The 18,198-nt window shown below is 35.9% G+C and overlaps 1 protein-coding gene across 1 annotated transcript in view; it reads left to right on the top strand.

The window, feature by feature from the left end:
• LOC123533726 (nitric oxide synthase, brain-like) overlaps positions 1–17,034 on the top strand; it is a 78,162-nt gene extending 61,128 nt beyond the window's left edge. Inside the window, exons 16-27 of the mRNA XM_045315531.2 lie at positions 5,642–5,816; positions 6,463–6,607; positions 7,215–7,293; positions 7,822–8,018; positions 8,194–8,363; positions 9,713–9,923; positions 10,103–10,190; positions 11,028–11,161; positions 11,561–11,718; positions 13,344–13,535; positions 13,955–14,119; positions 14,437–17,034. Of these exons, the coding sequence (XP_045171466.2) occupies positions 5,642–5,816; positions 6,463–6,607; positions 7,215–7,293; positions 7,822–8,018; positions 8,194–8,363; positions 9,713–9,923; positions 10,103–10,190; positions 11,028–11,161; positions 11,561–11,718; positions 13,344–13,535; positions 13,955–14,119; positions 14,437–14,508 (1,786 nt within the window). The 3' untranslated portion in view covers positions 14,509–17,034. The remainder of the gene's footprint in view (positions 1–5,641; positions 5,817–6,462; positions 6,608–7,214; positions 7,294–7,821; positions 8,019–8,193; positions 8,364–9,712; positions 9,924–10,102; positions 10,191–11,027; positions 11,162–11,560; positions 11,719–13,343; positions 13,536–13,954; positions 14,120–14,436) is intronic.
• Positions 17,035–18,198: the final 1,164 nt, after the last annotated feature.

Genomic DNA, 18,198 nt, shown 5'->3' on the forward strand with positions numbered 1-18,198 from the left:
TGAGTAACGTAAGGTATGGAGTTTACAACACACTTTTGCAATGGAAATTGGTCCAATGAGTAACGTAAAGTAAGGGGTTTATAAACACACTTTTACAATGGAAAGAGGTCCAATGAGTAATATAAGGTATGGAGTTTATAAAAACCCCTTTACAATGGAAACTGGTCCACTGAGTAACGTAACGTAAGGAGTTTATAAACACACTTACACAATGGAAACTGGTCCACTGAGTAATTTAAGGTACGGAGTTTATAAACAAGCTGTTACAATGGAAACTGGTCCAGTGAGAAATGTAAGGTGCGGAGTTTTAAAACAATTTTTACAATGAAAACTGGTCCACTGAGTAACGTAACGTAAGGAGTTTATAAACACACTCTTACAATGGAAATTGGTCAACTGAGTAACGTAAGGTACGAAGTTTATAAACACACTTTTAAAATGGAAACTGGTCCACTGAGTAACGTAAGGTACGGAGTTTATAAGCAGACTCCTACAATGGAAACTGGTCCACTGAGTAATATAAGGTACGGAGTTTATAAACACACTCTTACAATGGAAGCTGGTCCACTCAGTAATGTAAGGTACGGAGTTTATAAACACACTCTTACAATGGAAACTGGTCCACGGAGTAACGCAACGTAAGCAGTCTATAAACACACTCTTACAGTGAAAACTGGTCCACTGAGTAACGTAAGGTACGGAGTTTATAAACACACCCTTACAATGGAAACTGGTCCACTGAGTTATGTAAGGTACGGAGTTTATAAACACACTCTTACAATGGAAACTGGTCCACTGAGTAACGTAACGTAAGGAGTTTATGAACACACTCTTACAATGGAAACTGGTCCACGGAGTAACGTAACGTAAGCAGTTTATAAACACACTCTTACAGTGAAAACTGGTCCACTGAGTAACGTAAGGTACGGAGTTTATAAGCAGACTCCTACAATGGAAACTGGTCCACTGAGTAATATAAGGTACGGAGTTTATAAACACACTCTTACAATGGAAGCTGGTCCACTCAGTAATGTAAGGTACGGAGTTTATAAACACACTCTTACAATGGAAACTGGTCCACGGAGTAACGCAACGTAAGCAGTCTATAAACACACTCTTACAGTGAAAACTGGTCCACTGAGTAACGTAAGGTACGGAGTTTATAAACACACCCTTACAATGGAAACTGGTCCACTGAGTTATGTAAGGTACGGAGTTTATAAACACACTCTTACAATGGAAACTGGTCCACTGAGTAACGTAACGTAAGGAGTTTATGAACACACTCTTACAATGGAAACTGGTACAGTGAAAACTGGTCCACTGTTTATAAACACAGTAACGTAAGGTACGGAGTTTATAAACACACTCTTACAATGGAAACTGGTCCACTGAGTAATGCAAGGTACGGAGTTTATAAACACCCTTTTACAATGGAAACTGGTCCACTGAGTAACGTAACGTAAGCAGTCTATAAACACACTCTTACAGTGAAAACTGGTCCACTGAGTAACATAAGGTACGGAGTTTTTAAACACACTCTTACAATGGGAACTAGTCCACTGAGTTATGTAAGGTACGGAGTTTATAAACACACTCTTACAGTGAAAACTGGTCCACTGAGTAACATAAGGTACGGAGTTTTTAAACACACTCTTACAATGGGAACTAGTCCACTGAGTTATGTAAGGTACGGAGTTTATAAACACACCTTACAATGGAAAACTGGTCCACTGAGTAACGTAACGAAGGAGTTTATGAAACACTCTTACAATGGAAACTGGTCCACGGAGTAACGTAACGTAAGAAGTTTATAAACACACTCTTACAGTGAAAACTGGTCCACTGAGTAACGTAAGGTACGGAGTTTATAAACACACTCTTACAATGGAAACTGGTCCACTGAGTAATGCAAGGTACGGAGTTTATAAACACCCTTTTACAATGGAAACTGGTCCACGGAGTAACGTAACGTAAGCAGTTTATAAACACACTCTTACAGTGAAACTGGTTCACTGAGTAACGTAAGGTACGGAGTTTATAAACACACTCTTACAATGGAAACTGGTCACTGAGTAATGCAAGGTACGGAGTTTATAAACACACTCTTACAATGGAAACTGGCCCACTGATAATGTAAGGTATGGAGTTTATAAAACACACCTTACAATGGAAACTGGTCCACTGAGTTATGTAAGGTACGGAGTTTATAAACACACTCTTACAGTGAAAACTGGTCCACTGAGTAACGTAAGGTATGGAGTTTACAAAACACTTTTGGCAATGGAAATTGGTCCAATGAGTAACGTAAAGTAAGGGGTTTATAAACACACTTTTACAATGAAAAGGTCCAATGAGTAATGTAAGGTATGGAGTTTATAAACACCATTTGCAAAGAAACTGGTCCACTGAGTAACGTTACGTAAGGGGTTTATAAACACACTCTTAAAATGGAAACTGTCCATTTAGTAATGTAAGGTATGGTGTTTATAAAACACACTTTGCAATGAAAACTGGTTCACTGAGTAATGTAACGTAGGGTTTATAAACACTTATACAATGGAAACTGTCCACTGGTAATGTAAGGTACGGAGTTTATAAACACACTCTTACAATGGAAACTGGTCACTGAGTAATGTAACGTAAGGAGATTATAACACACTTATACAATGGAAAACTTGTCCACTGAGTAACGTAAGGTATGGAGTTACAACACACTTTGCAATGGAAATTGGTCCAATGAGTAACGTAAAGTAAGGGTTTTAAACACACTTTTACAATGGAAAGAGGTCCAATGAGTAATATAAGGTATGGAGTTTATAAAAACCCTTTACAATGAAACTGGTCCATGAGTAACGTAACGTAAGGAGTTTATAAACACACTTACACAATGGAAACTGGTCACTGAGTAATTTAAGGTACGGAGTTTATAAACAAGCTGTTACAATGGAAACTGGTCCATGTAGAGAAATGTAAGGTGCGGAGTTTTAAAACAATTTTTACAATGAAAATGGTCCACTGAGTAACGTAACGTAAGGAGTTTATAAACACACATCTTACAATGAAATTGTCATGAGTAACGTAAGGTACGAAGTTATAAACACACTTTTAAAATGGAAAACTGGTCCCACTGAGTAACGTAAGGTACGGAGTTTATAAGCAGACTCCTACAATGGAAACTGGTCACTGAGTAATATAAGTACGGAGTTTAAAACACACTTTACAATGGAAGCTGGTCCACTCAGTAATGTAAGGTACCGAGTTTATAAACACACTCTTACAATGGAAACTGGTCCACGGAGTAACGTAACGTAAGCAGTCTATAAACACACTCTTACAGTGAAAACTGGTCCACTGAGTAACGTAAGATACGGAGTTTATAAACACACTCTTACAATGGAAACTGGTCCACTGAGTTATGTAAGGTACGGAGTTTATAAACACACTCTTACAATGGAAACTGGTCCACTGAGTAACGTAACGTAAGGAGTTTATGAACACACTCTTACAATGGAAACTGGTCCACGGAGTAACGTAACGTAAGCAGTTTATAAACACACTCTTACAGTGAAAACTGGTCCACTGAGTAACGTAAGGTACGGAGTTTATAAACACACTCTTACAATGGAAACTGGTCCACTGAGTAATGCAAGGTACGGAGTTTATAAACACCCTTTTACAATGGAAACTGGTCCACGGAGTAACGTAACGTAAGCAGTCTATAAACACACTCTTACAGTGAAAACTGGTCCACTGAGTAACATAAGGTACGGAGTTTATAAACACACTCTTACAATGGAAACTAGTCCACTGAGTTATGTAAGGTACGGAGTTTATAAACACACTCTTACAATGGAAACTGGTCCACTGAGTAACGTAACGTAAGGAGTTTATGAACACACTCTTACAATGGAAACTGGTCCACGGAGTAACGTAACGTGAGAAGTTTATAAACACACTCTTACAGTGAAAACTGTTCCACTGAGTAACGTAAGGTACGGAGTTTATAAACACACTCTTACAATGGAAACTGGTCCACTGAGTAATGCAAGGTACGGAGTTTATAAACACCCTTTTACAATGGAAACTTGTCCACGGAGTAACGTAACGTAAGAAGTTTATAAACACACTCTTACAGTGAAAACTGGTCCACTGAGTAACCTAAGGTACGGAGTTTATAAACACACTCTTACAATGGAAACTGGTCCACTGAGTAATGCAAGGTACGGAGTTTATAAACACACTCTTACAATGGAAACTGGCCCACTGAGTAATGTAAGGTATGGAGTTTATAAACACACTCTTACAATGGAAACTGGTCCACTGAGTTATGTAAGGTACGGAGTTTATAAACACACTCTTACAGTGAAAACTGGTCCACTGAGTAACGTAAGGTACGGAGTTTATAAACACACTCTTACAATGGAAACCGGTCCGCTGAGTAACGTAAGGTACGGAGTTTATAAACACACTCTTACAGTGAAAACTGGTCCACTGAGTTATGTAAGGTACGGAGTTTATAAACACACTCTTACAATGGAAACTGGTCCACTGAGTAACGTAACGTAAGGAGTTTATGAACACACTCTTACAATGGAAACTGGTTCGCTGAGTAATGTAAGGTACGGAGTTTATAAACACACTTTTACAATGGAAGCTAATCCAAGGAGTAACGTAACATAAGGGGTTTATAAACACACTATTGCAGTGGAAATTGGTCCACTATGTAACGTAAGGTACGGAGTTTATAAACACCCTTTTACAATGGAAACTGGTCAACTGAGTAATGTAAGGTATGGAGTTTATAAACACACTTTTTACAATGGAAGCTTATCCACGGAGTGACGTAACGTAAGGAGTTTATAAACACACTCTTACAATGGAAACTGGTCCACTGAGTAATGTAAGGTATGGAGTTTATAAACACACTTTTTACAATGGAAGCTTATTGAGTTATGTAAGATACGGAAATTATAAACGCACTTTTACAATGGAAGCTTATCCAAGGATTAACGTAACGTAAGGAGTTCATAAGCACACTCTTACAATGGAAACTGGTCCACTGAGTAATGTAAGGTACGGAGTTTATAAACACACTTTTACAATGGAAGCTTATCCACTAAGTAACGTAACGTAACGTAAGGAGTTTATAAACACACTCTTACAATGGAAACTGGTCCACTGAGTTCGGTAAGGTACGTAGTGTATAACCACACTTTTACCATGATAACTATTTTAATAAGTAACGAAGGCTACGTGGTGTTTAAACACACTTTTTTGCTATAAAAGACTTGTTCACAGAGTAACGTAAGTTACGGAGTCTGTAGGTAAACACTTGCATTGGAAACTGGTCCACTAAGTAACCTGAAAGAAGGGACATTCATGTACACAGTCTGACAGATAGGAAATATATAGGAAATATATAGGCACACTGAAAAATAGGTACCCTAAGATATGTGGAATTCAAAGCACAATCTGTCTGACATAGCAACAGGTCCACTAAAATGTTTGATGGGCAATATATGTTATAACTAAAATGACGCAATTTGACGCAATTTGATTACCAAATTGGTCCATAGGGTAAAGCAACTTCTGTACAATTCATTATTTCTTAAAGTCATAGCTGTTATTGTTGTTACAGATACTCTGTGTTCGGCCTAGGTTCTAGCGCCTATCCAAACTTCTGTGCCTTTGCACATTACGTAGACAACATGTTCAATGATCTTGGAGCGGAAAAGATATACAAAACATCGGAGGGAGATGAACTTTGCGGACAAGAAGAATCTTTTAAAAATTGGGCAAAAGATATATTCAAGGTATAAATATCTATAGATTGTTTTAAACATGCTAAAAGATATATACAACTGAGTTATGATATCTTTTCTGTGATTCATAAGCAGAGATTAAAGGTAAGACTATCGTGGTGTTCCTAAATTGATCTAAAGTCACAACTGTCCCTGCTCAAAGTTAATGAAGTTTGTTGACATGGCAAGAACTTGCACCGGTCACAAAACGAACACTAAGAGGAAGTGAAACTGACAATTGAACCGCACAATGAGATACCAACATGGTGCATTTGCGACCATCATAGATCCAGACCAGCCTGGTCAGGATCCATGCTGACCAAACCGCGCGAATGCGCAAGCTGGTCTGGATCCATGCTGGTCGCAAATGCACTATGTTGGTTTTCTCATGGTGCGGCTCAATTATAGACTTATATTTTATCCATTCTTGTTACTCTAAAACATTTAAAACAAACTTTGGGAGAACGTCTCTTAAGTCCATGTTGCTTTTGTTCGTCTGCCAAGAACTACAAAACGGTCATTTAACACAACTTTTGCTTTTCCTGTTCCTGAGCTATCTATAATCTGTAATTTGACTCGTGACGATTCCACGTTTTGCTTTCCCTGAATGGAGGTCGAACTCTGTTTTTATAGATGTCTGTGTTCACTTGTTTTCCAGGCCGCCTGTGAAACGTTTTGCACAGGAGATGATAGAGCAATGCAAGATGCCACAGGAACATTGACTACCACTGACCACTCCTGGAAACCTGAAACATTCCGTGTGACACCAGCAAGCGTTGAAAAGAAAGTTGACATCATTGCAGGTATTTGCTTATTTGCTGTAATTACCTAAAGATTGAATAAAATCTTACATTTTGCAAGGTAAATACTTGAAAGATGAACACATCGTCACCTCAACGCAAGAAGTGGATAACTGCATTGACTTAAAGAAGGACTTATTACTTTTTTGCGCTAAGGTGACGACATGCAGCTAAATGAAAACAAATGTGTCAGTTTAAATACAAATACATACATTCTTTTATATACAAATTAAATATTTTTATTAAAAGACAAATTTGAAAAAGGTATACAAAGTTACATTTAAATGCAGTAATGTAACTTAATATTTCTACATAATATGTTTACGTTTATGTTAAAGTACCTTTAAAGGTATTGAGAGAAAACAAACCTTAAGAAATTTTGTCTAGTACTGTGAATGCATCTAAATCAGTGAGCTTGAAATTTCGTGGTTATCTTTCGTTATGATTATAAATTCGTTGATTTTAACTTTTGAACGTACTTGTTCGTTTGGATTAAGTTTCGTGCATTGACTCAACCACGAAATCAACGAAAATTGGACTCCTAAGAAAATGAATGTTTTCTCAATTAATTGTAACCAGTAACTGCAAAAAGATATATATAATATTACAGCGTTATCGACAGTGCATAACAAGAGCGTGATACCATGTCGATTTATGGAAAGGACACAGTTACAGTCTGCCGAATCAGAGTAAGTCTTGATGATCTATTTAAAGAAAACATTGATGATCTGTTCATAGTATGGCTTGGACTTAAAGTTACATAAGCAGTTATATTCATATCTTAAGCTTGGAGAAAGACCCTAGAGACCCAACCCGCCTTTTTCCAAGGAAGGTTGTCAAGCAGCTCAGGTAATATATATCCATTTAACTTGGCAAACCACCTTGTTGGATTTCGCATACTAAACAATCAGCCCTTACAGAGCCATTGCAGAGCCTCAAACCGTTTCCCGCTTGAACCGATAGGTCATGAGGCCCATATAGATTTGCATATTGTAATTATTGTGCTACACCTAAAGAGTTTATTGTGAAGATCTAAAAATAGACACAGACTCATTTTGCTTTATGTCCCAAGGGCTTGCCTAAAATATCACGAACCGTTTTGAGAATAATATTTACAGAATATTATTTAATTTGAATTTCTTCTGACTTTGATTTCAAGTTTCCTTATTTTAAAATACATTTTGAGTTATATAGTCTCAATTTCTATTCATTTGCAGTCGACAAACAATGCTGATAAAAATTGACACGACATACGGTTCATCTGAAATGCTTTACCAACCAGGAGACCACGTTGCAATATATGCACAAAACTCGGAAAAGCTGGTAGATGCCATTTTGATACGGCTACATAATGCGCCCCCTCCAGACCAATTTATTAAAATAGAAGTTTTGAATGAACGATCAACACCGTTGGGTAAGGACTAGATCTATATGCATACTTGTAGTTTATCCTAAAGGTCCTTAATTTTGATACATCCTAAATGATGAAATCTAGAAATCACTTCATAATATTATTTTACACTCGGAAGCCAAGAATCAATAGAGCATCTGTACGTTTATTTACGCCTTACGTTTGAAATACTTCACAGGAACAATGAAGTCATGGGACCCTTACACAAAGTTTCCAGCATGTACATTGAGAACGGCATTTTCCAGGTTCCTTGATATTACAACACCACCAACCCAGACACTGTTGAAGATATTTGCCACACAGGCAGGCAAAGACTGCGATAGAGAAAGTCTAGAGAACCTAGCAAATGTAAGACTCCACGAAAAGATTTAGTCAGTCTTAATTTTAAGACTAAATTTGCATATGTTTTAATAATTTATTTTATATGAGACAGAAACATATATTATATTATAAAACAATATATAGTTTTCAGGTAGGTATTGTACCATTATATTATATCTGAAATACCTAGTTTTACTTAATTCCATGTATTTTATGCTGATTTCTTTTCGGTGACTGATATAACATATCTGTAGAACAAATGAGTTCTCGTATCACTGAATGACCATTTTACCCTTTTGAATAATGATTAACTAGTAAAACACTCTGAATTCTTGACAAACACTTGCCGCCTGTCTGGGCAGAATGTTCGGGATTTAGAAAATACTTCTATATGACAACGAGTAGTGTTGAAGTGATGCGGCATTGTACCGACAACACGAGTTGTTCCATTTAATAATGAACAACTCGTGTAGTCGGCACTATATATTGAAATATGTAGAAAGTGTCTGTTTGTAAAGTATTTTTTTTTTTAAAATGCTCTGAAATATGCCGCTCGCAAGACATATAAGCTTAAATAACTATGGATTTGTGACGTTTAATATTGTATAGTGGTTGTCATCTGTTTCAAAATGATGTGATATGCTGCCAGTGAAATATGTTGGATGCAACAGATTGCCAGAAACATATAGAATTTTTGTAAAATCAGTTAAGATAAAATGTTACAGAAGGACATTAATTAAAAAATAACCTTCATTCCACGCATGCTTACTGTTATTTAAAATCCAACAATTAAGAAGTTTTGTCATACATATCTTGTTTTAATACAGATACTTATAAGACTGTTGACAGTAAATGTAAGTTATAAATTCAAACGAAAGATCACAGAATATCTACTATGTTGTTAGTTCAAACTCGTAATCTAGGAAAGTTAATAAACGCTTATCCTGTTTCAGTCAATTAGAGTGCTGTACTTTGGTTTTATGTAATTTGTACTATTTGTATTGTGATGAAATTTTGTAAACTTGTCTGTTGGCGCAAAATATCATATGGAATATGTATGACCCGATCTGAAAGTAATAAATCGGACCATGGCCTCATATGTTATAGTCTGAATCTGTAAAGAGCTGGGCTAAGTAAGTTGGACATGTCTGTATCTAATACAAATTCTCTTTCTCTCTGTTCTTAGGGCCTTCTCTCGCTCTGTCCCTATGGTAAGATTGCTCATCGTCCGTTTTGATAGAGGATGAATTGGCACTTTGAGTAGTCGCCTTTATATGCAAATCACCTTTAAAAGTGTTTATCATGAAAAGGGCGCTATATAAATCTTTAATTTTATATATAAATGTAGTGGTTGGTTAATATTTCAATTTTTTTAGGATTCGCGAATGTACGAGGAATGGAAATACGAGTCATATCCAAACATCGTACAAGTACTAGACCAGTTTCCTTCACTGCGCATTCCGCCATCACTCCTTCTAACCCAACTGCCATTGCTTACCGCAAGATTCTATAGCATTAGTTCATCATTGCAACTTTATCCTGGGGAAATACACGCTACAATTGCTGTCGTCAAATACAGAACACAAGGTATGTGAGAGTGAAATATCTTTTTTTTTCTATATTTGGTAATAATATTTGAATTTACACTAGAAGTATTGAACACATGGTATTTGAAATTAATCTGATTAATCTGATCTTTTGCTTGTTTCTAAATGTTGTGTCCATCAAAGCCTGCTTGGTACGGCATGTTTTCATTATATACTTAGGTAACAATGGACCACTGCATGAAGGTGTGTGTTCAAACTGGCTCAATAGATTAGAAGATGGTGAAACAATACCATGCATTGTTCGTCAGTAAGTAATTTTTTAATGAAAAATATTTTAGTCAGATTTTTGTTGACGATGAAATTCAGTTATTGCAACAGAAAGTCAAAATTACACACAAATGAATAAAAGGTGATGGGATGAAGTTCAGCTGGACAGATTATGGGTTTTTACACTCGTCATGTACAGATTCTACATTTAAATAGATAGCGTTTTAATAATTCAGAATAAAGTTCTGTAAAATGTTGTTTTCTGTGTTTCATGTTCAGTTGATTACAGTCAAACTATGTTCTCTCGAACTCGGATAACTCGTTCACCGCCTAACGCTCCGACTCGTCGTCATGTCCCGGCAAAAACCCTGTATAACATTTTTTGTTCGATGGCTCGAAAAACCGATAACTCGAACAAATTGTGCTGGGCCTGGCAAGTTCGAGTGAACGAAGTTACATGATTTTGATTAAGTCGGATTTGTAACGAATTATTTGAAAATGTTAGACCTTACCATTGCCGAAAATACCGTTGATCATTATTACAGTAACAACAGTAATTTTAGTTAAGATGATACAATTAAACCTGACTTAGCGGCCATCTGTATTAACGAGCCGCTTGCCTTAAGTAGCTAACTTTCCAACTTTGTTTTTATTCTAATTTGAACTGGTCTTAAGCAGTCACCTGCTTTAAGTAGCCAGAGTGTATTGCTCCCTCCTTTAGCTGGTTGTTTCTGCCTTTAACCCTCTATACTCTATAATTGCAGAGTTTATGCTTTCGTAATTTACTTGAATCCCATTTATTTATTTAAGATATGTTCCCGTTTTGAACTTTTCTGTAGTAAGGTGTCTATAATGACAAATGTATGTTTACCTACAGCGCTCCAGCATTCCATATGCCCGAGGATCCTACTGTACCAATCATCCTTGTGGGACCTGGGACAGGGATAGCCCCGTTCAGAAGTTTCTGGCAACAAAGGAAAATTGACATGGAAATGCTTCGAGAACCACAGCGTAAATTGTCTTTTTATCTATTCCCAAGTCATAATTTTGGTCAGAAAAAGCCTTTATTTTACAATTTTCAATTTCACAGCATTATATCAAATCCCAGATGTTGCAAGAATACTTTCTAATCTTCCTTTTTGCACACAGTAATGCATGTACGAAAAGTTCAGCTTCCAGATCAATCTGTACAAAAGATTTGTGTTGGTTTTGTCTACTGTTGAAATGCGCCCTTGTCTGCGGACATTGACAAAACGTAAATGGAAATGAAACCATTGTATAAATCTGTCGTTCGTAAGGTATGAAAAACTGTCTCCTCTATTTATACATACTGTGACCTCTTTTGTTTTCACCAATTGAATAGTCCTGTTAAATGTTAATTTTTTAATATGAGTTTTGCTTTTTCAAAAGGTGGTACAAGAAAAGGCTGGGGTAAAATATACCAATATTTTGGGTGTCGGAATTCTAAACTTGATGATATCTACAAAGAAGAGCTAAAACAGATGAAAAATGAAGGCGTCTTAACGGAGGTTCATACAGCTTTATCAAGAGAGCCAGATACACCAAAGGTAGAGTACTCAGTTTAGTCCTTAAAATGAAATTATTGCAGTTTCTTTCGTGTACATGCTCCGGTACTTTTAGAAATGTTTTATTTACTTCGTACTCACCTGGAATGGCATACTTTAGACTGTCAGTCATCAACAATACATAAACCAATACTGCATCAAGATGCTAAAAGTCTTCTATATATATCACGTATAAGGGTACTATAATATGGCTTATTATATCTGATGATCATTGCGGAAAGTTACTTCTGCGTGCGAATAATTTCCACAGGTACCGCATACTTAAGTATGAAGTAATATCATTTTGTTGTTATATAAATTGCAAATGTCTGTGGGTGCGATCAGTGCTTTCAAAGAATCTTGTTACAAATCTTATTAACTGTCATAGCAGCAGTTTTCAGTGTTTTTATATTGTCCGTTCATTCGGGATCTCCGGCGTCGTGCGATGAGCGTCGTCCGTCGTGCGTCGTGCATCGTGCGTCATGTGGGGTCAAAAACTAGGTCACCCGGTAAAATCAAAGGAAAAGCTTGTTAACACTCTAGAGGTCACAATTATGATCCTATTTTCATGAAACTTGATCAGAATGTTTGTCTTGATGACCCCTGGTCAAGTTTGAAACTGGGTCATGTGGGGTCAAAAAGTAGGTCACTTGGCCAGATAAAAGGAAAATCTTGTTAACACTCTGGAGTCCACAGTTTAAGTTTGAAACTCATGAGAATTAGTCAGAATGTTTGCCTTGATGACCTCTAGGTCAAGTTTGAATCTGGGTCATGTGAGGTGAAAAACTAGGTCACCGGCCAAATCAAAGGAAAAGCTTGTTAACACTCGCGAGGCCACATTTATGTCCCTATTTTCATGAAATTTGATCAGAATGTTTGCCTTGATGGTCTCTAAATCATGTTTGGAAACTGGGTCATATGGGGTCAAAAGTAGGTTACTAGGTCAGATCAAAGGAAAATTTTGTTAATACTCTAGAAACCACATTTTAAGTTTGGAACTCATGAGAATTTGTCAGATCGTTTGTCTTGAATATTTTAAGGTCAAGCTCGAATCTGGGTCATGTGGGGTCAAAAACTAGGTCACCTGATCAAATCAAAGGCTTTATAATACTCTAGAGGCCATATTTATTATCTTTATGAAACTTGGTCAGAATGTTTATCTTAATAATTCCTAGTTATAGTTGAAACTGGGTCATGTCGGGTCAAAAATTAGGTCACGCGCTGAAATGAAAGGGAAAGCTTGTTAACATTGTAGAGGCCACATTTATGGTCCTCATGAAACTTGGTCAGAATGTTTATCGTGATGATTCCTAGGCCAAGTTTGAATCTAGAATGTGTGGGACCAAAAACTAGGTCACGTGCTCAAATCACATGAAGAACTTGTTAACGCTCTTGAGGCCAGATTTATGATCGTGTCTTCATGAAACTTTGTCAGAATGTTTGTCTTGATGATCGCTTGTTAAATTTTGAAACTGGGTTATGTGGGGTCAAAAACTAGGTAAGTAGGCCAGATCAACTCTGGTGAGCGATGTAGAGCCACCATGGCCCTTTTGTTTTCTATCTAAAGTCGCTGATATGCACTGAAGCTGGTATGAATTCAAGACACACGTATATTTTGTTTCTTTCAGACATACGTCCAGACAATCCTTAAACAGAATGCTGCTGTCGTTTTTAATTGTATAGTGAAAGAAGGGGGACATTTTTATGTGTGTGGTGATGTAAAAATGGCATCTGATGTTACTGCTACTCTAGAAAAGATATTATCTACACAGGGAGACATGACAATGCAAGATGCGAAGAATTTCATAATGAAATTAAGGGTATTACACTTAAATTTAATCTATTTCATAGTGCTATCAAATTGTAACGTCTCAGTTCTTTTCTTATTTCGGTGTTAGACCATAACATATAGACATAAAGTGTTCATAAAAATATCAACTTGATTATTTCTTTACTTAAAAACTTGACTGTTGTGTTCGTTTGATAAAGGTTAAAACCCCTTTCGATCAGCATACCAGCATTTTGATTATGTAATGGTGGCCAATTAATCATTGTTTCTATGGATATTTGTTAAATTCCAAACAAATAACAAACATAAACACAAAAAGTAGATGTGAAAGACAAATGACTTGAAACTTTTATCATGACCTTTAGGTTGGTTGACCTGTTTTCGTTTTACTAAGGAGATAACAGAACGGATTCAACGTTTTATACAGTAAGACAATTTTCTGTTATACAGGACAGTAACCGGTTTCACGAGGACATCTTTGGTGTAACATTACGAAGTTCAGAGGTCACAGACAGGGCTCGTGATCAAGCCAAAAAGGCATGGAATTACATAAATTCTGCAAGCAAAACAAAATCTCAAATTGATAAGGAAACTGTGGCACCAATACCACCCGGAGTAAGTTACTCGGTTTACACGTTAACTTGTTACTATTTTATTTGATAATGTCAATATTCCTTGCAGAAAAAAGTTTTGTAAGTTCCAGTTTAGTTTATTTAATAATACGCGTTTACTTAATTTTTTCTGATTTCTAAGGCAGGAATACAATGGTTTTTATCAGTACAGTTGATGTATTTTAGTTTAGTTGCGTTCTTTCAATAAAGATAAGGCAATTCATTTCTTTTTTCTCTGTTTATGATATATTTGGGGCAGAATGTAATGGTTGTTTGACATGATGAAATTAAACCTTATCTTGTCTCTTTTCTTTTCCAAAGGAAACCAAAGCACCTAAAGGAAAACCAAAGGCTCCAAGAAAAGCTATGTACACACAAGATTCTGTTGCTTGACCCATTTAAACCGAAGTTAGGTTGTCGTGTGACTTACTACAGTTGAAAAAGAAAGATCATGCTATTAAACAAGCTAATTCGACGCACCAATGCAAGTTATAATCAGACTGATAGAAATAAATTATGATTTTTATTTGCAGCTTGTGATGTGTAGCGATATACCTATGTACAAATGTGTTTTGAAAATTAAGCAAATTCTTTTGTTTTTTGTTTCCTATTTACAATTTTTGCATATTTTTGAAATACTGTACACAGATACAAACTGAATGATCAAAGAAACATTTTGTCTACATTTTGTTGTGATATTATATTTTCAGTCAAAGTCTTCTATTGTTTACACATTAATGATAAATTCTTATGTGTTTTATTTGAGATGATTTCTTCGCTGAAAAACCATGGGAGGAATAGCTAAAATATGCTTAATTTGTGGAACATACAAGTTTTGCATTTGAAGTCGTAGTCAGATGAAAAAAAAAAGAAATCAATATAACTGGTACTAGTATCTACATTTCGTTAAACAGTTGCAATATGTTATTTTTGTACATTGTTTTTGTTGGTAGGTTCAAATGTGTCGGAGGTAAAATCGTTCATCAAAGCTTTGTAAAATACCTTTTTCAAGTCACGTCCCAATAAAACGTGTAAAATATCTTTTTAAATCGAATTTCGATTATCTGGAAGTAAAACACTCGATCCTTTAGAATTCAAGACACCGAGTTTCAACATGGTGTACTTTTACTACTGATGTTTAGCCTGGTCCTCTGTGACATTTGTCATTTACTACTTTTTAGAGATTGTGTGAGGTGTTTGTCAAATATGCCTCATGTGGTTCTGGGACGATCTACAATAGGCGATTAATAGGGTGTTAACACTTGGTTTTGCTGTAACACTGTGATTCCAGCAGGTATGCAAATTTTGATTTCATACCTCATGTTTTTATTTCGATGTAAATGAGATGTGAAACCAAACTTTGTAGTCCTGATTGGCGCCATATAACCTATACTGTGTTGGTGCGCCGTAAAACCCAAATAAATAAATAAATAAATAAATAAATGAATTGTCAAATATAATGTAAAATTACTGCCCCAGCAGAACTGCTGTACACGGCAGACCGCAGTAGTGGTTTCTATGTCAGCAATAATGTTAGTTTATATTTATAATGTATTGTAACGAGACGGATTTTATTTATCATGTACTAGTTATGTTCTAGACGTTTACCGTTTTGTGTAAGAACTTTGTAAAGTATTTCACCAATCTGACTAAAGTACATCTCCTATTAAGCTACGCATATGATCTGAGAACGACCTATTGATAGCCTCGTTCTGACGACCCTTTCGCTAGCCATCAGAGCTTAACTTAAAACATTTCGCAAACCTTCATTTAGCCTTGGTGTTTGAAATTTACAAATCTTATTTCATAATATGACAGATAGCCGGTTAGCTCAGTCGGTAGGCCACTTGCTCTGTAAGCGAGGGTCCCGGGTTCGAGCCCTGGAATGACTACACATTTTTCTTACTCTTTGACATTCGAACAAGTCGTCTGATTGGTTCAAATAAAAATAAATTTGCAAAAATAAAAATAGCAATACTGGAAATCCAAAATATACAGAAGACGTATGTGAATGGGTCGTTCTCAGATCTTCGTTTAGAAGATCAAGTACTTTAGTCAGATTGAGTATTTCACCAGCATTCATTTTTGCATGACTGACATTGTGTATTTCTGCTTGTTTAGTTTAGAGGGGTACCATTCATTTCAGTTTCACTAGGTATGTATATGTACTTTAAAAAGGTTACGAGGATACCCTGTACTACAGTTTCATTTGATATGTTTCACTTTCTTTGTATATTATGTTCATTGAGTATGTCTATTTCTATCACACCGAATCAAGGTGTACTCTACTCTCATTCTAGGTAGGCCTGATCATCATCTGATTAAGCATGCAGTTAATTTTTTTCATGTACATTTACTACATTAATATACAGAAAATATCAGTGTTTTCTAAGCTCGGGTAGTGTTCAGTTGTATGAATCGATTTTTTTGGGGGGTAAGATATAGGCTTCTTCGTCATAGCATCATATTATTAGTGTTTGGACGTTCTAAAATTCAAGTGGTTGGATGTTTAATACATCTGCAACCTCTAAAACAGCCATAATGATTTAAAACTTGGAAAGTAATGCGCTAACATCTCCAAAACTGTCAAGCAGAGCAGGTTCATGCTATTCGCACACCTCTTCGTTTCATAATGTCAAACTGCGTATAAGCAACAAATTTTCATGCAAACATTACCATGCAATGAACTATATATCGTGCATATTAATGTTTAAACTTAAAACAAATCAAATACAGACACCAATTTAGATTTTGTATAATATACATTGATGGTGTAAACTTGAAAATTCATTGTATTGTAGGAAATAAGAAAAACTTACCTCACCCTCTTGAAAATTCATTCATTGTATAGTACGAAATAAGAAAAACTTAAATCGCGTTATTGATGGTGTAATCTTGAAAATTCATTGTATTGTAGGATACTAGTATGAGAAAAACTTAACTCGCCCTATTGATGGTGTAAACTTGAAAATTCATTGTATTTTAAGAAATAGAAAAAACACAATTATCTGGCCATAAATGTCAAGTAAAAATATTAAAAAATGATACATCTTTTGTAGTGTAAGACTATTGCATAGATAATCTTATTTATGAAATTTACTTTTTCCCAAAGAAAAGTTATTGCGCTTAGAAGCTTAAAGAAATTTTCACTTTTTACAATTTCGAAAAAAATTCGGGGCGGGGTATATTTGTAATAAACGAAGCTCTCTGATCATATTCCCCATTGACATTGAGTGTGTTTCTACGTGTCCTGTACATATACATCACAACAATTAGGAATTGTTTTCTACTTATAAGCATTTACTTCGTTGCCATAAAGTACACATTTCTACTTCATTCACATTGACTATTTATTACGTCTTTATATGTACAAAATTTTATTTTCGACGAGTGTATATTTCTACTCATTTAACACATATTCTATTGCTCTTGAGTACTTAGAAACATATATGATTACAATTGGATATATATCGCCATGTCCAACCATTCTCATCCATCAGATGTTCGTCAAAATCCCGAGACGAACCTCTGATTTATTTCTGTCGTTTATTTGGTGAGCATGCGCACTCGTAATAACTACCGGGAGAAGTTTCAGCCAAACAATGCTCGCCACTATTTGGCACGCCGAATTGAAATTTCAAACAATATGTAAGCAAGGTAGTTGCTAACGACGGATCAAGACGATATTCCGTTATTTCGATTAATAAAGATTTATTTCTGTTATTTGATGTTAAGAAATTTACCTGAAGAAATAATAATATTCCTCGTAAGTCGGCATCGATATGAAAGGACGCGGTCACGCTTTTCACGGACGATTTTGATTGGTTCGCTACATTTTGTCGCGAAACGACGCTGATTGGCTGAAACGTTTTACCTGTAATGTAACCAAACCACAAATATCGGCGAAATGTGCCAGAGGTTCATCCGGGGAACCACGGTAGACCTCTGGTATGCGAGAATGTGTCCAACTTATGAGAGTACACTTTAAAGTATGTTTTCTTCAAAATGTATATCTACTTTATTGCTATGACTTTATTACCAGTGAGTGTATATTTCAGCTTAAGTGCTAACTAAGGTCACTCT

Source organism: Mercenaria mercenaria, chromosome 12 (assembly GCF_021730395.1).
Source record: "Mercenaria mercenaria strain notata chromosome 12, MADL_Memer_1, whole genome shotgun sequence".
Lineage (NCBI taxonomy): Eukaryota > Metazoa > Mollusca > Bivalvia > Venerida > Veneridae > Mercenaria > Mercenaria mercenaria.